General features: G+C 40.1%; 1 protein-coding gene across 1 annotated transcript in view; it reads right to left on the reverse strand.

The window, feature by feature from the left end:
- Window positions 1–22,282, reverse strand: part of GNPTAB (N-acetylglucosamine-1-phosphate transferase subunits alpha and beta) — a 73,311-nt gene that overhangs the window by 16,012 nt on the left and 35,017 nt on the right. The window contains exons 5-13 of the mRNA XM_078076477.1: window positions 20,598–20,803; window positions 15,004–15,068; window positions 14,500–14,634; window positions 6,112–6,273; window positions 5,537–5,716; window positions 5,154–5,324; window positions 3,564–3,687; window positions 2,265–2,468; window positions 516–1,621 (exon numbers count right to left, since the gene is read on the reverse strand). Of these exons, the coding sequence (XP_077932603.1) occupies window positions 516–1,621; window positions 2,265–2,468; window positions 3,564–3,687; window positions 5,154–5,324; window positions 5,537–5,716; window positions 6,112–6,273; window positions 14,500–14,634; window positions 15,004–15,068; window positions 20,598–20,803 (2,353 nt within the window). The remainder of the gene's footprint in view (window positions 1–515; window positions 1,622–2,264; window positions 2,469–3,563; window positions 3,688–5,153; window positions 5,325–5,536; window positions 5,717–6,111; window positions 6,274–14,499; window positions 14,635–15,003; window positions 15,069–20,597; window positions 20,804–22,282) is intronic.

The following is a 22,282-nucleotide window of genomic DNA, read 5'->3' on the forward strand; positions in this document are numbered from 1 at the left end:
CTGGCACATGTACAGATGACACCACGGCGCCAGGGAGACCGTGGTACAGGAGCGTCACTGAGCACCTGAACCCTGAGGCTTGGCTCACACTGGAAGCTAATTAATTTATTTGCACCCTGGGGTTTTTTTCATCAGTAAAGTTGGAAAAATAATCAGATCTGACTCACACAGCATATGCAAAAGCATTTTTTGAAATCACAACATGCCAAGTGAAGATAAGATACCACTCCTGTTCTATTACTTACTCAGGGCATGCCCCGGTCTAACTCCCTTACTCATTCACACTAAGGCTGTTTCCTAAACTGTGACATGGGGATCATGATAGTAGATAACCTTATAAGGTATTTTTGTTAGGGGTATTAGGGCAATAAACCATGTAAGAAAAAGCATTTAGTTTAATGACTGACACAGAAAGTCCTGAATAAATGGTACCTATTATTATATAATTATCACTTACTTAAAAGGTTATTTATTTTCCCAGAGCATGGGAAAGAATAAAGCTGGATGTAACTTACATCAAGAAGATCTTGGAAATACTTCTTTTTCTCCCATGGCAAAAAGCCCAGGTAACTGTCTGTATAATGCTGCAGTTTTCTTCCAGGTAGTACTTCATTATTATCTATGTAGTTTTTTGCATTTTCCTCCATTCTGTTTTTCTCTTGTTCTTTCCCTGTGATTTTCTTTTCTTTTGTAATCTGCTTTTCCAGTGGAACAATCCGAGATGAGAGTTTTTCTGTTGACATGCTTCCGCCTCTTACTTTTTGGGTCAGAATTTCAGATTTAAATTTTTCTTCGATTTCTAAGTCCGGGGGTGGATTCTGACTCTGGTAGTGACCATTCACTTTCATTGTCACTGCTGGAAAAGTCGACCTCTGTAATCTTTCAGATGTTCCCAAGCTATTCGGCAAGATGCTTTTGTGAACCTGTTTTTCCAGTGGGGCCTCTACACTGTCATTTCTTTCATCTCTTATTACAGCTTGATTTATTTTTACTTCAGTATCTGGTAAGTTACTCAGAAATGATCTGAGCAAGGCTGACTTGGACAGGTTGTATCCTTTCACAGTGATGTCTCCACGTTCTAGTTGCAAATCCAAGTTACTGAGACTCAACTGGGCCTCTTTGGGAAGGAGTGAAATATTTACCAGGGGAATTTTCACCTCCACTTGGAATCTTCCTGTTGTGTTAACAACATGTCTCTTGAATTTTGGAAAGCGTTTTTCTTCAGGAATATCCTCAAACAGTATTTCCGCCTCTGGAAGAAGTGTTGTGGGGCTAACCAAATTTTGGTAAGACTTCTGGGTCGTAGAATTCACTTTGGGTTCCTCTCTTGTGTCAACCTCTACTGTTATCTGGATTTTGAACTCTTCGTCGTTTGTATTTTGAAATGTGAGATTAAAATGTATTGTGGTTGCATTCATTCCACTGTGCATTATGAGGTGGATGGTTTTCCACTTATTGGCAATAGAGGCATGTCGAATTATTGGATTGTCACTATAGGCGCCTTCGATTCCTCTTTTGGCTACTTCTGCAAAGCTGAAATAAGGCAGGCATTCACCTTTTGGAATAACATAGTGAGTCTGGTTTGGGAGAAGAGTTACTTTATACAATTCATGAAAATGATCTAGAGGAAAAAACACAAACATGACTTTAAAAATGAGGCATTTTCCCCTCCTTTTCCTTTAATTCTTAGGGTTTGAGTTTTCACTTTCTAAGAATGACTTTAAATTGACTTAGGAATAAAACATTCTAATATAAGAGCTGCTGGTATGGGGCTCATTTTATTATCTGAAGCAATCACTGTTATCAACGTGGAATGCTGACTCTAACTCACTACAGAGATATGGCAAATTCCACTGATCAACTCTCAACTTTGTGTCCATTTGAAAAAATACAACCATCTGCCAAAATGACCTCCAGGGATAAGTGATCAACAAGATCCAGCATTTAAACCATTCTTAGTGTATTACTGGTCTCTTTTTATTGTTTCTAAATTAAACCTTTGCCATATATTTTCAACGAAAGTATATCTGCCTAGTACAAAGTAAGTCAGACTGGAGCAATAACATGAAAAGATGCAGCTCTAGTGTCTACTGTTTTTTAAAGATCTGTGTCCTCTCTTTTCACTTACAGCTAGTTTAGATGCAAGGATGGGCAAGGGATTCATAGAGAATAATTACTTTAAGTAACAACAATACAAACCTCCCTCTACTTATCAAGGACTTTGATCCCCTTATTCTAAATATCTTTTTACGTGTTAAATATACCTTGTCCACAGTCACCAGCATCAAACCCACAGGACAAGACATTGCAAGCTTGGTCACAGAACTTATCAGCAAGCCAGGAATTCGCACACCCTTGATTACAGTAAGAGACACTATTTAGTCCTCCGCCAAACTGCCAGGGCTGTCCAATTCCAATACTGCCGGTACCTCCGCCTCCCGCAGCATAGCGACTCCCACCACTGTTACCTGTAGAGGGAGGAGGAAGACAGAATCTTGCTGTGCTTATCATCTTGGAAAAAGGACAGTTCCTTCTTTCTCAGTAGTGCTATCTAGATTGATGCCAGCATTTCGGTCAGAAAAGGTTCACCCCATTGTTTACCAGAAAATTTCATGTACCTTAAGAAGAAAACAAACTAAAAAGGGAGCATCACTTGACAGAGGACTGGGCATGGGATGACCAGGCCTTGGCACTTACTAGCTGTGCAACCCTGAACTATAAACTTGCCCACAGGGGCATGTAGAGGTGTGTGTGGAGCAGCCTGTCAGAACTGCCAGAACATGTTCTAATATGGGGTGCCGACCTCATCATCAAATGCTAATGTTCTATTAGGGGCTGATGTCTCTGGACAGGTCTCTGGACTGCACGGATCTTGGCATGTCTGTGTTCTCTCACTGCGGCTGCTTACATTTTTCAAAAGTACATCAGACAGAACATAACTTTTGTTTCTTCTAATACTCAGCACTTTTTCAAATCTGCTTCTGCATATGGAATATGGGAATGATAATATCTGTACACATACTCTCTCCTCCTTAGGTCACTAAGAAATTCAAGTGGATAATGGATAATGCTTTATAAATTTAAATGCTTTATAAACTGAAAGGCAATCAATAAATGTAAAAACGTGCTATTATCAACAAATGCAGGTAAGAGATGTAAGAAAGAGAGCGGAGATGCTGAAGAGATAAGATCTTTATTTCTCTTTACTCACTGACAGCAAGCTGCTGCTGAAAGCCACCAGCTGTGAGCTCCTAGAAGAACCAGTTAGAGTGATTCTTGCTCTTGAGTTTACATAATTAAAGATATTCCTGATTTTCATATTTTAAATAATAAAAGGTATTTTCAAGTGCAGGGTCAGCCTGGGAATATGCCCTCAACAAGGAAGAATATGAAAAAACTGAGCCACATGGGGACCCTAGTCATTACCTCCAGAATCTGTGGATTACTGTATGTATTGTTTTCATACATGAGGAATGTTTAAGTCACTGTACTTATTCAGTGATGATTAAGAATGGAAAAAAAGTCCATAAACATAAATAAATTACATGCGAGCACATCCTTACCAGAGCAGTCACCGCCATCCCAATCACAGGCTGAATTATTACAAGCTTTGTCACAGTAGCCATCTTTAATCCAGGAACCTGGGCAGCCCTCAGCACAATTTGGCACAGGCCATGTCAAGTAAACCTGTGACAGAGCCAGAAAGAAAATAAAAGACGCTTTTTAATCTCAAATTAGGATTCCTTTAAAAAAAAAAGAAACTGAGCCTCCAGTAAAGGTTACGATTCTCCCTGGGCTGGCTGACTGCATCCACGTGGCCTATTTTACATTGTCTGCTATAGTAGTTTAGACTCCTGCTCTGTCGATGATTCTTACGGAGCACATTTACTCTTTTTCATTACTCAAGGAAAGCAGACAAGAACTCAACTCATGGATTAGTTTATAATCTATTTTGAAATAAAACAGCAACACGTCAGACTTAAGTACAAAAGCATGCCAAAGCAGGTAGAAAGTATACCACATATTCACTGCTTTTCTGTGACAACTGTCATTAATTCCTGGATGTATTTACCTATAATCTTGTCTCATGGCTGAGAAAAGCAGCCTCAGTATCCTTATCTCTGTGCATAAGGTCCTGTGATAAATTATTAGCAGTGTTCTAAGTTGTGAACTCAGCTGCTTTCCAAAATGAGTGAGCTGGTACATCATAACTTTTTAATTAAAAAAAATACACTCCATGCCTCTGCATGCTCCATCTATGTGGAATGTCTTTCTTTATCTAGTTAACTCTTACTTGTTCTTCAAAGTTCACTTCAATTCAGATGGGAATTCTTCTCTAGCCCGGTCTGATTTCAACCTCCTGGGCCCCCATGCCTTCCCACCGAGGGCACACCTGCTGGCACAGAAATCACTATCCCTAGTTACTGATTTTGTGTGTCTCCCCTGCCAAGCCACAGCTCACCTTGGCAGCCCTACAAACACAAAGGAGGCAACTGAACAGGGGAAGGAGAGAACGAGCACACTGGGATGGCATAAACAGCAAAAGGAAAAGTAGCTTTGTACAATTTGCATTTCCAGTCGCAGGCTTCTGTAACTTAGAAGTTTATGGTGGTAATTCTCCAACTTTTCACTGAACCCTTCTAACAGGGCCACAGGAGTACTCCTAGTTTCCCCACTATGCAGACAGGGAACACACATCAAATCATTGCCCAGGACCATCCTCAACTGTTGGCTCCTAGGTCTGTGCTCATAACCACTCTCCATCATGCCTCTCAAAGCCACGATGAGAATGCTGCCTTACATAAAATTTCATCCATGTCTGTAAGCAGAAAATTGAGCTCACTTTTTATCTTGGCCATTGTGCTGATGTTCTAACCATGATTTTGTATTTCATAGTGGTTTTGCTTTCTCTGCTATTGTCATAGTAGAAAATATAGAAGGTGGGTTCTGGGTGTCTGACAATGTAGGGAAGCAAATAACTACTAAGGAGCAGTTTTTTTCCTCCCAAATTGTTAACTCTCCTGAGCTCAGCACTCAAAAAATGCTTATTTGACCCAAACTGTATATATAGTAGTATGTATACTGTTTTCCTGATCTGTTGATAACTCCTAAGTGACTTCTAAGCTAGGCATCCCTTCCTCTTAGGCACTCACCTTCTGACCTTTGGAGTGACTATAAAAATCATCTGGCCAGACATCCTTCCCAAACATGACATCGTCGTTCAGATAAATAAACTTCTGGGACAGCCCTTCGATGCGATGAATGTGACTTTCAATAGCAGGTGAACTAAAGGTAGGCAAGTGGCTCAAATTTCGAAAAACATCCTTTTAAGAAAACAACAACAAAGGCAAGAGAGAAAGAGGGTGGATGAGAATTATTTCATTTTGTTTTCGGTTTTGGAAGGAAGGAAGGGAGATGAGTAGAAGAATCGAAGGGGATGGAGGTGGGGAGGGTGATGTAAAGGGGAATGAAATGAGGGATAGGTGAAGGACAGAAAAGGAAACCAAAGCCTTGTGATATATGGAAAGTCATGGACCTGGTGTGTGACTATTGTCACTCGAGGGTTATCAAGGTTCAGCCAAGATGGAATCTGCCCATTGGTGACAATGAAAATATTCCGAACCCACGGAGCATGCCTCTCAATGGATCGCAGTGAATATCTCAGTTCTTCATTATCTTCAAAACGGCTGGCAGAAACATCTTCGTCCTGCTTAGACTGAGAAGAACATTTCACACATGAAAATGTAAAATACCACTTAAGTCACACCTTTCCTCCTGGCTGTCCCCTCTGCCCAATCTTCTTTCAGGGTGCTCTGGCAGACTGAGTCCTACATTTGAACATTACAAAAAACGCAAAACACTCAGCATATTTAAAACAACATAAATACTCAACATTTCTTTTGCACTTTTTAAAAGAGAAGGTTCTTGGATCTGATTCTAGGTCACTTCAGTTAATATTAACCAGTGGCAATGACTGGAAAATTAGAAAAGTTCCGATCAACTCATCTCTCTGTAAGTCTTCTTCCTTCTTCTAATATAATGACTTATAAATAAATCCTTAACAATCTAAACCCTTGATCAGGGTTTAGAAAGAATCTCTGCATCCCTTACCTGGCTAATGGCACTCAGGTCCCATAATAAATATGCAGGACTTATAGTCAGTTCTTTTCCATCAATGGTCATGTTCTTCTTTGTCTGCTTGTTCAGTTCTTGGAAATCTTTGGGGTTATTCAGTTTTAGAAGTGCTACACTGGCCTCTGAATATAACTGTAACTGTAAAATAACAAAAGGGTTACATGTAGAAAAACTGAGCCTCCGAGAAGAGACCTCTCTAAATTCCCAGTTTGATCTTTAACCTTTAAATGTATATAATGTATAGTACATACTTAAGTCTATATTATGTATGTGAACCATGAGAGATGATGGACTCTGAAAAACAAACTGAGGGTTCTAGAGGGGAGAGGGGTGGGAGGATGGGTTGGCCTGGTGATGGGTATTAAGGAGGACACGTTCTGCATGGAGCACTGGGTGTTATACGCAAACAATGAATCATGGAACACTACATCAAAAATTGATGTAATGTATGGTGATTAACATAATAAAAAAATCTCTATTATGTATGTTTATGGATTAATTCTAGCTCTCTATGTAGATTATCAACTAGTAAGCCTATGATCACCAAAAGGAGATGTAAACAGGCCAGACACACTTCCCAAATGAATGGAAGAACCCAGGTATGTAAAACAGAGGGAGTGGTGGAGTTGTGGTAAATGGGACATTTCAGGCCCCATCCAAAAGCCACAGCCACTACTCAATATCGACAAGTGCAGCAAGATCTCCTAAGAGGCCAGAATCCCCAAGTGTTCTATGAAATCTCCCCATTTTCAGTGCTGGCTCAAATGTTTTCGATTGTCCTGCTTTCAAACAAAACATAACTGGTAACCAATTGTGACCTTTTTTCTAGAATAGTACCAATCTCCTTATACTGGGGGAAACCCTGCAATGTAACATTGTGGGATTGGTAGAGAGCAAGCCTGCTAGCAGGGTCTCCAAACAGCTTTTGTGCCCCACACCTAAGAGGAGTGTCTTTGACAGGGCTGCTTGAACAGTTTCCATTAGGAAAAGCACCTTTTGGGGCAAAGCTTTCAAAGAAATCATCAGTCTAAGATGATCACAAACATCAGCATGTTTTACAAACAGGCTTTCCCACCACACTACCACATCTGTTTCATGCTCTAACTCTGTATCATTCAATTTCCTATGAAAAGAGGCTTTCATAGCTTAAAAAGGTGGGGGAGAGCACTGGAAACTACTAATCTAGGACAGTGAACCCCTTCTGCTGAATTGACTCTCCTAAAAGGGCCAGTTTCTTAATTTATAAAGCAGAGCAAATGCAAATTATTATGGGCTCATTCTGAGCTCTTGTATATGCTACCTGACTATATTTACCTCATCTTTCAAAGTTTTCCTGAGTTTATCCATGCCAAAAACTAGAGATTCAAGTTAGAATTTCATCTACGTTTTCCCCCTTCTTACCACAAAGTGCATGTGAGTGTATGGGTGCACACAGGCACAGGTGTGTACTGTCTTCCTGACTGATTACCTTCTTTCATCCTGACAGCGCCTGGCATATACTGAGCACTCACCGAAGGTCAGCTCTCACTGCTGCTGTCACCCTGCCTCAGTATGTTGGGGGACAGGTGGGAGACAGGGCGGATATTCTTCTGTCTGGCTATTTACTGAGTCTCACTGCCCGCCCCAGCCTCCCCCGCTCCATCCCTCCCTCCCATAGTGGCTCCCACAGCACCTCTGAAGGCTCCCTGAAATATAAAAATCACTAAATTTTTATAAATGTAGTACTTCAATACTCTAAATTTTATTGGGCAAATACCCTTATCTTAATCTCTTCTATACAAACTGATTTTCGTCTGGAAACCTATTTTGAAATTTCACGGACATTTTCCTGACTAGAGAGATGAAAAGTAAAGAGCTTAAGGGAATATTTATATGTTGAAAAAGCTTTTCTGCCACCATAATTAACCAAGTTGTGAGTGGTGAAAAGGGTGGGGAGAAGTATCTTCTGCTAGCCACTAGGTGGCACCCTAATCCTGGACACCTTACTTCAGCAGAGAAACAGGAGGTGGTAAGGAAAAGCAGTAAGTGCTGAAGGCTGGATTAGCTTGGGCAGCTGCTTCCATATATAGCTTCTTACATGAAATTATAAGTTTATCTAAATTTTTTTTTTCTGTTTTTTTACACAGACCACAGTGACCTTCATGTGTGCAAAGTACAGTTGTTAAAAACAACACAACATAAACTGACAGGAGGCCATGGCCTCCATGGGGCAGTGCCAAGGCAGAGCCCCATACTCTCAGACCTGGGGAGAAAGGGCCCTGCACTCCAGCAGATCTAGGGCTGGCAGGCAGGGAGCTGGGGTCTCACGTCAGTCCCTCGTGGTAAAGAACCAGAGATCTGGTGGGCTGGAAGGAGTCTGATCAAGATGGGGTTGTGGCCTTGGCCCCCTCCTCTGAGACCCACAGCTCTGACTGCAGGTAATCAGCGAAGAGAGCCTTGGCCCAGTGAAGGACGGGCCCCAGGTGGTGTTTTCGCACAAAGTGCTCAAAGTGCATGGCCAGCTCGTTATAATCTAGCCTGTTGCACATGATGTGGTCACGGTGCTCCAGCAGGATGGCAAGGCAGAAAAAGAGCATAAATGGGTTCCCCTGGCCAAATTCCTGGGGCGGAGGCAGGCCCAGTGGGGCTGGAGGTGGCAGGGACTTCCCAGGTTCTTGTGGGGAGCCCAACTCTGGCATCAAGGGGGATCCTGCAGCCACATCACCAGCGGGAGAGGCCTCTTGGGTGGATGGCGGAGATGGGGAGGATGGGGAATCAGGGCGCGAAGAGGAGAGTGGGTCTGAGATGTTCAACAAGGGCTCGGAGAGGGAGTTGGAGCTGATGAGGGCAGCTGTTCAGTTTATCTAAATTCTTTAAATTATAAGTTTCTCAAAGAGAGAACAGCTTCTACACCCACCCACTGCAGGCCCACAACAGACAGGTAACATGACTGAGAAATAAAGGTCTGCTACTTTTAAGCCAGAGATTTCGGGGTATTTGTTACTATAGCATTATCTAGTATAATGGATTGATACACCTATACATGGTAGCATAAGGTTAGGGAAAAAACATGCCCACTAATACAACTGAAAAAATCATTCCAGTAATTTGACAACTCAAAAAAGAGTTTTATAAAACTTAAATCAATTCCAGAGTTGCTTTAATCTACAGAAGTGTCTATTTTAGAAATAAAACCAAAACAAAGGGTACCATACTTTAAAAGAGGAGGTGCATCAGATAGTTTCAGGGAAGCCACTAAAAGGGGCATTATTAATACAGTTATTACTACAATTTATTGTTACCTTGAATTTGCCCTGAACAGAGGTTTGAGGTGACAAAGTTCAGGTAGGACAATATGCTGTTCCCATCCCACCAGCACTGTCCTTCCTGCTGGAGCAAACACCCTGGTCAGCCTTCAAGGATCTGTGCAGCCTCTCTTTGGAAACTTCCCCCATGTCTCTGATCCACACAGACCTTTCCTGCCTCTAAATGCCAACTTGGAGGTCTGTACTACTCTCCTTGATAGCTCATACTATCTTATTTTGCTACTTGAATACTTCATATGCACACATACTGCCTCCAAAACATAATTCTAGGTAGCTTGAGGACAAGTCCGTGTCTTCCCTTTTGCACACCCACTTAGCAACCAGTAGTATTGAATTAAACTAAATGTGAGAACGTACCTGAGAGCTTTGGGAAGATTTTTCCACGTGCTCTAACATATATTAAATAAGTAAACAAAAAAAATCAAAAACCGTATGAAAACCCCACTATCAATGAAAATACAGAATGATTTAGAATGAGCTTAAAATAAAGACCAATGGATAATGTGATTTCCCAAAAGGTGAATTCTGTGTCCATCACACACAATTCTACAGATAAATTAAAGGGTTATTAATCAGATCAAACTACAAAGCTTTCAATAGAAGACTGTTTGATTTGTAAGACTATACTCCACAGAAAAGTTTTTATGAATTCAAATCTATCATTTTGCAAATGAAAATATTTTCAACCCCCACTTCCCTTCCTGGGGGTGAGGGGATTCTAGTTTTGCTCTAAACAGAATGATAAATGCAAAGTTGTAGTATATATATGACCATGATACCAAAAACCAAAATGACTTCCTTGGAATAATCACACTGCTCAAACATTGCCTTTATATTCCAGGACATGGTACATGGCGGTGTGTTCAGTCACAGCCTTTCTTCTTGCTCATGCCTTCCATAAGCATTTCTTGAGTGGGCCCCTAAGTACCAAGCCTGCGGTAATCACTAGGGGTACACAGGTGAACAGGCAATATCTGTCCTGGGTTGCTCATACCCGGGCAGGGTCTCCAGGGCAGACCTGAGCACTGGCTGGCTTGGAGGCCACAGGCCTAGGCCAAGGCCTCCTGGAGGACCCTGGGAGGGCAAAAAAGTCCAGCCCGTTGAGGTCCTGAAGTCCAGTGTCTAATAACCCTTTCCTCCCACATGCCACAAAGCACTTCTAACAACACACCCCAAACTGAGCTCTGAGTTTCCTTCCCAAAAAACTTGCTTCTCCTACTGAGGCTCCAAATGTGGTTTAAGCCATCACTTCCATCTTCACTAGTAACATCCACTTCCCCTTTCATTTTTCCTTCCCTCTCCCCAACAGCTAATAAGTCACAGGGTCATGCTGAGTATTTCTCATGGATGTTTCTGGAACCATTCTCATTACTGGCACCACTGCCAAGACAGTTGTTGAACCTGAACATCTTGCTGGGCTATGGCTGCAGTGGCTGAACTGGTTTTCTGCCCAGCCTCATCTTTTAATCTCTACCACCATACCTTCAGCTACTATGTTCCTTAGAAACAGATCAAGTGCTCCTCCTAAGGATGCCTCCTGCCTCCAGGATAAAAGTCCAGGCTCCTTACCAGATCTTTCTCAATCTGGCCTCAATCTCTTTTCCCAGTCTCAGCACCAGCAAAATCCCTGCCTGGTTGCTGTCTTCCAGGAACAGCTGCCTTGGTTTTCTGGAAACCATTGACTTGCAAGCCTCCAGCCCTTTGCTCAGGCTGTTCCCTCTTGTTGGAATGGTCTTTCCCACTCCCTTCTCCTGGGAGAATGGCTGCTGTGTTCAGGGCCCAGCTAAAATGCCTTCTATTCTGCAAAGCCTTCCTTGTGCCAGTACACCTAAAGCCCAGGTGTTCTTACAACACTTTGTATAAACACTTACTTGGAAGTGATCATGCCCCAAAATTATTTAAATGCTTTATTCACTCAGTGATCCTTAGCACAGTCCCTGGCACACAACAGACATTTACTAAAAGCTCACACTCTAAATGGACTGGGAATCCAGTGACAGGAAACTTCATTCTCAAGGTATTCATAATAAAACCAGGAGGAGGAACCTACAGAAAGTCACTTGAAGAATTAGCTTCAAATGCTGATATACTTCCCTTCTCTTCGCCTTTCTCATTTTCTAACCTCCAAAAACCAGAAGTTCTAATCCCTGAAGTTGATTGTAGGTGTTGGCATCATGAAAATGACGTGCAATGAAAGTTATGGATAATTAGCTTGACCCTCTGAGGAGGTGCTAGCCTCCACAAAAACAAGCCTGGGAATCCAAATAAATCTCCAGCCGGGTGAATAACGGTAGAAGGGGGTATCATCGTGCACAGAGCCTGTGGGTACTGCTTGACCAAATCAAGTTATTACCCCACCCTACCTCTACCTGCATACACCACACTCTGTACCACCCAAAAATAGTTTGCTGAAGGGTCAATCACTACTTGGATTGGCATTCTTTGGCAGCACACAGCCATCCACCAACAGACACACCAAAAGCAATCAGCACCGGTGAGCAGCTGCAGCAGACAAAGAGCAGTCAAACCTGACTGGAGAATGGAGATGTGTCATGAACCTTCTTTCCTTTAAAAACATATTATAGTTGGAATCATATAAATAGATTCAAGAATGTCATTCTTGGGACGCCTGGGTGGCTCAGTCGCTTAAGCGGCTGCCTTCGGCTCGGGTCATGATCCCCAGGTCCTGGGATCGAGTCCTGCATTAGGCTCCCTGCTCAGCGGGGAGTCTGCTTCTCCTTCTCCCTCTGCTGCTCCCCCTGCTTGTGTGTGTGCTCTCTCTCTGACAAATAAATAAACAAAAATCTTAAAAAAAAAATTTTCTGCATAAGGAATTTCAGGTAACAAAGTACAGACACACATGTCCATAATTCTAGAACCAACAGCTTGGAAGCCAAGAAGCTAAATAAACATTGGCTGTGGAGAAAATGGAACCCTTGTACAATACTGGTGGGGATATAAATTGGTCCAACCACTATAGGAAACAATATAGAGGCTCCTCAAAAAATTACACATAAATCTATCATACAATCCAGCAACTCCACTTCTGGGTATATACCAAAAGGAAATGAAAACAGGATTTCGAAGCAATATCTGCACTCCCATGTTTACTACAGCATTATTCCCAATAGCCAAGATATGGTAACAACCTAAATGCCCATCAACAGATAAACAGATAAAAAAGATGTAGTATATATATACAATGGAGTATTATTCAGCCATGAGAAAGGACATCCTATCATTTGCTACAACACAGATGGATCTTAGGCTTAGCACATCACACTAAGTGAGAAAAGTCAGACACAGAAAGACAAATACTGTATATCACAAGTGGAATCCAAAAAAGTCAAAATCATAAAAAACATAAAGTAAAATGGTATTTACCATGGGGATAGGGTTTGGGGAGTAAGACTGACGTTTTAAAAACACAAACTTTGCAATGAGTACTAAGTAAGCCAGAGGGATCTAATGCACAGTATAATGAATATAGATAATACTGTACTATAATTTTATAATGTGATAAATACTGCTACAATGGCAATCATATTACAATACATAAATGTATTTAAAGTAGCATGTTGTACACCTTAAATTTACAGTGTTATATGTCAAATTTTTTCAATTCCTCTTCCTTATAGGAAGGAGGAATACAGTATCTATTTTTAAATAACTGAAGATAAGAAATAATTCAACCCCAATCTAGCTGTAAACTACTAGATTTCCAAGTACCATAAAAAAAACTTAAGGAAAATATGAAAAAAATGTCATTCATATTACCATCACACTTACAATGGTCACATAGTGTATCTTAAAACAGTGAAATATTTATGGAAAGAAACAAGTTAAAGGGAATGTTGGGGGTGGGGCAGGGTATTAAAAAACATGGTCAAGAGAGCAACTAAATAAGAACTCCACAAACACTGCTCTTCCCCATCACTGCCTACCCATCTCCATCCTCTCACCTCCAAATTGTTAAATGACACGAATAGAAGGAAGTAAGAGTCAGGAACCTGAACACTGTGGCAGAATTTAAAGAACATTTCCTTGTAAAATCAAGAAAACCAGACCCTAAAAAATTCTGAGCCCAGAACTTTATGCCTTCTGTTCTAAGAGAAAAGTATTCACGTTTTACAACCTGGAATGTTTGACAGAACCACAGGTATCTTGACATAAGCTCAAAAGGAAAGAACACCCATACAATAGGGCAAGTGGGTCTGAAAACAATAAATGTTAAGGAAAAGGCATGTCTCAGGGCAGCCTCCAAAGTCAACTCTAACAAATGGCATCAAAGCGTGAAGAGTTAATAGGTATAAATCCCCAAATACATTAGTGGTTCAATTAGCTATTTATGAATAAAGGTTTCACATTATCAACCACTGCAAATATCTGAAGCATACTCCCTTTATGAGTGAAGGCTCTTAATAAATAGGCAGGTTGCAGTCCAAGTGTTTACTTATGTATGACTTCCCCCACTCCCTCCTGTGCTTCCGTTTCCTTCCACTGTAAGTTCCATTCAGGGCTTTTGTCTGTTTTGTCCACTGCTATATTCTCAGCAGGTATAACAGCACCTGACACACAGTAGGAGCTCATTTGTTAAACAAATGAATCATGTTTCTGTCTGGGAAACCAGCAAACCAAATAAGACTCTTAAATTTTTGCCCAAATAAAAAGTAAAGAGTAAGGGGCGCCTGGGTGGCTCAGTCATTAAGCGTCTGCCTTCGGCTCAGATCATGATCCCAGGGTCCTGGGATCGAGCCCCGCATCGGGCTCCCCGCTCCGCGGGAAGCCTGCTTCTCCCTCTCCCACTCCCCCTGCTTGTGTTCCCTCTCTCGCTGTGTCTCTCTGTCAAATAAATAAATAAAATCTTTAAAAAAAAAAAAAAGTAAAGAGTAAGAATCTTCTGTAAAGAAAGAGCCATCTTCATGACAATACTGTGGCAGAAGAGAGACCCTCTTGCTTATGACTGTCAGCTCTACTATAATGAAATGGATCACAAGAGAAGAGTCATGCATTAAATGAAAATGTGCTATACTCATTGCTCTGTTTCCTATGCTCTTACCAGTTTTATTTTAGAAGAAAGATTTTCTGGCAATTTTGTTTTTAGTTGATTTGTTTCCTTGAATGTCAGTGGAAATCCACTCAGGAAAGCCAGATCTTGCATTAGCACTAACCCAGGGACTTCTTTATCTGTGGTCTAAAATAAGAGAGGGAAAAACACAACTCACTTTCCACATCATAAGGCTGGTGAAAACTTCCAGCTTCAAAATCAGAATGTTAAGATTACTTAAATCAGCATTCATTAATACCTGTAAGCTAGGCTTAGTGAAAAAGTATACATTAAAAAGCCTCTCAACCGGTGATGGGTATTAAGGAGGGCACGTACTGCATGGAGCATTGGGTGTTACACAAAAACAATGAATCATGGATCACCACATCAAAAACTAATGATGTATGGTGACTAACATAACATAATAAAATAAAATTTAAAAAAAAAGCCTCTCAAGGTAAAACAGCTTTTTATTCTAGTCTACTGCATAGATATAATTAATTTAAAATAACATACCAAATAGCCCCTCCAAACTGTCTGTTTGCTGTTTCCTTTAAACATTCCACTCTGGGCATCTTCAACTACAATAAAGAATACAATAAAAAAAGCATGTTTTTAATGAATACTTACCTATGATATCTGCCAAAACACTACAAAGCATTTTGAGAGCTGTTATAGCAGTATAATACATGGTCTCAAAAACAGGTAGTTGGGGGAGACAAATTTAACCCATCCAACAAAAGGGGAATGATGTAATTCCAGTGTACAATTACATGTTAAATTTTGCAGTACTGAAGGAGAGATTCATACAGGCAGCAGAAACATAAAAATGACAGACTGACAGAATCACAGATGTTGGAGCAAACATCAACATATTAAAAAAAAAAAACTGTTTGGCTAGAGTAAAACATTTGGGAGTGGTAGGTACAAGAAGGGTAACCAGAAGGGGGCCCTTGACAGCTAGGCCAATGGCATCTAGATTAACAGCAGGGAGCCACTGTAGATCCTAGGGTTCCCCAAGGGTCACAGTGAATTCCTAAAATTCATCAGGTAAGGCTGAATAGAGCAGATTAAGTTAGAGATGGAGAGGGGGGATGACACAGCCCAACTGGGAGAGAGTTCTAAAGTGAGGGGAACAAATGAAATCAGCAACTTGATCCTGACATTTGGGGATCCCAGGATCTTGGAAAACAGGAGAGAGGTCAGAAGACTGTAATCTGCAAAATGGGCATAGAAAGCAAGGTCCAGCTTGGCCAAGATAGCTGTTGGTTCTGGGCAAGAGTCTCAGATGGCCATAAAAACAGAATTGGTGAGCAATGAAAAAATGAAAGCCTTTGCGGTATATTGTTAATCTTTAAAGGAAGCACTGAGCACTAAGAGTAGGAGTTCATTATGAATAAATTTATCAGATATGCACCTCTCTCTCTCTCCCCTTTGATATGGGAAGTTCTACACTGGTAGATCAGAGAATTCTAACAGATGTGGTGTAGCTATTTGTACATAATCTTAGCAAAGGTAACTAATGACATCTCATGTCATCTTTATGACTTAGCCTAGATCTCAAGTTTGGTGGAGTATAACCAATACTGACTAAAGAATGAAATTATAAAGCTACCATCAACCTAAAGAGAGGTTTTAGAGGTTTGCTGTAGTTTCGGTCTTGTTCAATAATCCATCAAGGTTTTGGAAGACACAGAAGGCATGCTTGCAGAACGTGTGGATTTACACGAAGCAGACAGAGAAGTGATTATCCTGAATAAAACATACTAGGGGTTCCCCAAAGTTCTTACTATTTGGAGCAACAAGTCAAACCTAGCAAAATGAAATCTACAAACAAAGACCTTTAACTTGGCACCAAAAACCAACTATGCAAGCATAAATTAAGAAGTATTTGAGTATTAGCATGTATTCTTTTTTTTTTTTTTTCTTTAAGTAGGTCTCCTTGCCCATCGTGGGGCTTGAACTCACGACTTCAGATCAAGACTTGAACGCTCTACCAACTGAGCCAACCAGACATCCCTATATTAAGTTTCTTTAAAAAGACTTAGGAGTTTTAGTCCAGGGCACACAAGCAGTGAGAGCAGCCAAGGGGGAGAGAGAAGCAGACTCTCTGCTGAGCAGGGAGCCCAACGTGGGGCTCAATCCCAGGACCCTGGGATCATGACCTGAGCCAAAGGCAGACGCTTAACCGACTGAGCCACCCAGGCGCCCCTGCTCATCGCATTCTGAGTTAAAGCCAAAGTCCTTGTCATGGCTGCCAGGGCCAACCCCATCCGTTACCCCATTACTTCTCTAGGCTCATCTCTTGCCCCTCTCCCTTGTTCACTCTATTCCAGCCACACTGGCCTCCCTGCTCTTCTTCAAATATGCCAGACACACTCCTGCCTCAGGGTCTTTGCACTGGCTAGTCCACTTAACTGAATCACTCCTTGCCCATATATTCATGTTGTTGGCCCTCTCACCTTGAAATTTTCACTCAGAAGTCACCTTCTTGGTGAGTCTGCCTTTATCACCCAATTTCCCCTGCTCAATTTTTCTCTACACCACTTGTCTTCTACAAACTATATAATTTACGTGTATGCTGTATTTATTGTCTGTCTCCCTCTGCCAAGATGTAAACTCTATGAGGGCAAAGATTTTTGTCCATCTCTTCACTGCTGCAGCTTCAGCACTGAGAACAGTACCTGGCACATAGTATACACTCAACAAATAATGAATAGTCCCATTCTCTTTGCAAATGAACCACCTGAAAAAAATATTCTACTCTAGCTGACACACTTTAAAAGTAACAGAAACCATGGGGTGCCTGGGTGGTGCAGTCGGTTGAGCGTCTGACTCTTGGTTTCGGTTCAGGTTGTGATCTCAGGGTCATGACATGGAGCCCCGCATCAGGCTCCTTGCTGGGTGAGGGATCTGCTTGAGACTCTCTCTTTCTCCCCCTCTGCCCCTCCCCCGTGCTCACTCTCTTTCTCTAAAATAAATCTTTAAAAGTAAAAAATAAATAAAAGCAACAGAAACCAAAGCTCATTCTGAGAAGAACAATCTAGGACACAGACAAGCCCCTAAGAGACAGCTAAAAGAACAGGAATGAAAAGAAATGTCACATGGGAAAGAGATTATATTACATTAGTTCTGGAAGATCCCAATGGGTACAAATTTAACCAGTGTGAGAAAGCTGTAAGGAAGCACTTCATAATTCCTTGTAAAGGTCAATGTAGTCCAGAGATAAAATGAATTATCACAGGAGAAAATTCATTTCCTATAGATCAAAGGGGATAAGCTTGACTGGAAAAACCACCTTGCTGAGAAATCCAGGCCCAGGCTGCAGGGCTGGACTGCGCGACTGCTGAAGTCCCGTCTACTCAAGAGAACCTAGATGACAAGTGCGGTGGCGGAGCACTGGAGGGGGAGAAACGACACATCTCACAAGGAGAAAAAAGTCAACAGTTCTTGATGATGAACTTGAAAGAAGTTAAATGAGATAAATGGAACATAAAATGTGGATACAAATTTTTTATCTAGATCAGGGGTTGGCATTCTATGGCCAGAATTTAGCCACTGCCTGTTTTAGTATGGCCCCAAGCTAAGAACAATTTTGATATTTTAAAATGGCTAAATATTAAATACTTATATAAAATACCTACATAATATCCTCCATGTTGCCTATTGGCCCACAAAGCCTAAAATATTTATTATCTGGTCCTTTAAGAAAGAATTTGGCAATCCCTGATCTAGATAATTGAGGAGAATAAAGAGTGAGTCTGTGCCCCACTAGAAATGTAAGCTCTGTGAAGGCAGGGATGTGTCTTTTTTGTTCTCTGCTGTTTCCCTGTCACCTGGAACAACATCCAACACAGAGCAGTGGCTCCACAAATCTTACTGAACAAATGAATAAGTAGTGCAAATAGAAACCCAAGTGGGAATTCAAAAACAGTGTTTAGAAGACTATAGTTTAATACAAATTTTATTCATATCAAAACTTACAACTTCTTAAGTCTTTACTATGTTATAAAATTAGCAGAGGAAAAATTCAAGATTCTCTCCATAGATGTTGTAACCGAGTTATAATTCTTAATGTCATTCCTTTTTCTCTCCGGGGAAAACATCATCAGAGTACCTTAAAACTAATTTAAAAAACAAAGCTACTTGGCCAAGGAATCATCGACAGGGTGAAAAGGCAACTTACATCTTTCCACAAAACCAGATGCTCAGTATACAAACTACACATTGTAAAGACCAAAGATCTCAAGATAATGTCTGTATTTAAGTTATTTCAAATAAATAATATTCACTTTAAAAAAAAAATACACTTTATTGACAGTTTAAAAAAAAAAGCTAGATTTAGCGAAACAAGAAATCAAGATAATTTGTTATAATCTGTCAAAGATTATATTTTCCTGTATAAAGTATAACTTAAATACAAAAATGTTATTTATACAAAATAATTCAGAAACAAATCTATAGTGTAAAGGCAGCGATATCTATACTTAGGTTACAATTTTCTTTCAAATTACAAATAACTTATTAAGTGCCAAGAAGACAGCACGATGTTAGACACTGTGAAGGACACAAACTGGTGAGTGATAAGGTCTCTGCTAGATTAAGAAATTAGATGAGGACACCATAAACTACTACGTAATCAAAAACTAAGTTCTGGGGCGCCTGGCTGGTGTAGTCAGTTAAGCATCCGACTCTTGGTTTTGGCTCAGGTCATGATCTCAGGCTCATGAGATCAAGCCCCACATTGGGCTCTGCACTCAGCATGAAGTCTGCTTGGATTCCCTCTCTCTCTCTGCCCGCCTCCTCTAAAAAATAAATAAATCTTTAAAAACAAAACAAAACAAAAAACAAAAAAACTAAGTTGTGAGTGAGGTTACAAGTACTACAGGGATACAGAAAAGTAAAAAGAATTAGAATCACTGTGAATGTACTGTCCAGGATCTTCATGGAGACAGAGGTGGGGCTGAAAAGAACGGGAGGCAGGCTGGGAGAGGAAGAGGACCAGGACAGCAGCACCACATGTGTGAAGAAACTGGTAGCCTCGAGGAGGGCAGGAGGGCAGGGGAAACAAAGGGCAGAATCAGGGCTGGGTCCTGAACACCAGGAAGGGGAATTTGTAACAAAGATGTATATAACAAATACATACTACTGTATTATTGTCTTCAAAAAGGAAGCAAGCAAATAAAATCAGAACTTTCTGATTTATTCAGATTGTGTGCTGGACAGATTGGAGAGGAACTTTACAGGTAGAGAGGAGCTAGGCAGCTACCACCGGAGCCTGTGTGAAGGAATTCAGTCTGGTGCAGAGGAAGTGAGATGAGTAAGAAAGGGGAGAATCATTTGTGAAAAACAAAAGCAAGTAATAGGGTGAGGTTAATCTATTAGTGATGGATGTAAAAAGTAAGAACACATCAAAGATATTTCCAAAGATTTAAGCTGGGAGGTAGGACGCTAAAAGAATGGGAACTTGAGAACAGGACTCAATGCTGTAAAGGGAACATGACAGTTTTCATTTTACACAAGTGAAACACATGTAGCCTCCAAGGAGAGAGGCTCAGTGCAGAGGAAGCATGAGAGACAACAGGCCAGAAGAGACACAGGCATGGGGCTCACCAGCTCAGTGGCCAAGTGGGAGGATGGGATCTCTAGATGTGCGCATTATTCTATGCCAGAAATTACAATTTCAATTCTATTATCTGACCAAATCAACTGTATAATCAGATAATTCAGAATGGAAAGTAAGAATGTTCCAAGTATGTTCTGTTCAAACTGTAGAAAATAACCTTGCTGAAGAGTTATATGGTAAAAAATAATAATAGTAATAAGCCTCCACAATAACTCAGAGCCAAGAGAATAAGGTAAATGGAAGTATCAAATTTAAGGTCCTAACCACAGCACAGAAAGGCGAGTGTATTACACAGAGTAAGATATATGCAATCCCTTTCTGAAGTTAGGGGTGAAATACAGTGGCAGCTCTTTTGCTTCTGTTTTTATGTTTTTAGTTTATCAGGTACTTCTTTAAAACGGAATCATGTCTGTTCCATTCAGAATTTTGTTACTCAAAAAGCCAATGATGACATGATTTTAAAATACCCATAAGGAGATCTTACCATTCTTAGCATTGTCGAAAACAACAACTGAGACATTAGTGGAAGGGTTTTTTGGTTTTGCAACATTGAATATGTCACTGGCAGAATGAAAAGATGGACAAAGAGATGGCAGGTCCTTCAGTGTGATGTTGGCTGGCAGGGCTGGGTCCAGGATGAGCATTGGCACCTTGATGCAATGTGTCAGCAAACACTCCAGCTGCTTCTCACTGGAAACACACACCAACATGCTCAAAAACATTCTTGGAAAATTAATCAACATTGAAAAGCTCACTGGTACTACTAAACTTTCTAGGTATTTTTCTATATCCTATAAAAATCATATTTAATAAAGGAATCTTACCTCAAGAATATAAAAAGATAGCAAGTATGATATAAAATTATTTTAAACAAGTACAGCTTCTAAAGAAAGCGCTTTCAAACTCCTATTAATATGATTGCCACCAAAATTTACTAACTCAAAGGTGCACAAGAAATTAAGCATTTCATTACTACCATTTTAAAGATTTTTTCATAATTCCAGTGAAGTCTATCATTAGGCAGATTAGGAAGTAGATAAATTCTGTTTACAGAATTTAGTCAGCCTACCAGATACAATTTACCAATTCACAATGAAATACACTGGAGAGACACTACACCAATGTAAATAAAAGCAAATGTGACAATGTTCTAAGATGAATGTATGAGATATTTCTATCTAAACATAAGGAATACCTAGAATAAACAAATTACCTAAATAAACAATGGACAAAACACGGCTGGAGAATTCACAAAGTGGGAGCTACAACTAGTTAATATATAAAATTGTCCAACCTTGCTAATATTTAAAGAAATGCAAGAGAAAATGAGGTATCACATTTTGTTTACTAAATTAGCATCCCTCAAAAAATGGACTCAATGTTAGTGCAAGCACGGTACACCTATTCCTCTTGAACACTGCAGGTGGGTATTCCCCATTTCCTCTCTGGAGAAGCAATTTTATAGCAAATGCATGTGTCCTTATTTAGACCCATAAAAACTTATACATATGCTTCTTCCTCGGTAGTTTACTTCCAGGAATCTAATCCAAGTAGGAGAAGAGAAACAAAACAGGAAAAACAAACCCACAAACAGAAAATGCGACAAACCCAAATATAAGATCACAAAATATTTACAACCGTGAAAATACAGAAGTGCCCAACATTTAGTAAATTATAGTACAGTTACTTTATGGAATATTATACAACTATTAAAACTGAGAAGAAGCATGAAGATAATTTATCAACATAGATGTACAGATCATATAAAATTTGAAAAGGAGACAAAATTGTACATAGATTATAAATTACAAAAAAGATTATAAATTACAACTATAAATACATGTATGAAAAGGGAATAATAAAATGATCACAGTTGTTGAATGAGGACCATAGAATTATGTGAGCCTGTTCTTTTCAAGGTCCTTTCAACCTTTCTGTAACGTGGCAGTATTACTTTGAATAATTAAAAAATTTGTTACTTAAAAATAACAGTATTTAAAAAATTAAAAATATTAACAGTGTTATTAACAGTAGTATATATTAGTATTGAAAAGTATTAACAGTAGTATTACAGTAGTATATTTATAAATAAATATATATAACAAAGAAATGATTCAGAGGGCACTTCTAGACCTCAAAATTCCTCAGGATCATTTCTATAAAATAACT

The sequence above is a fragment of the Halichoerus grypus genome, chromosome 6 (genome assembly GCF_964656455.1).
Source record: "Halichoerus grypus chromosome 6, mHalGry1.hap1.1, whole genome shotgun sequence".
Classification (NCBI taxonomy): Eukaryota; Metazoa; Chordata; class Mammalia; order Carnivora; family Phocidae; genus Halichoerus; species Halichoerus grypus.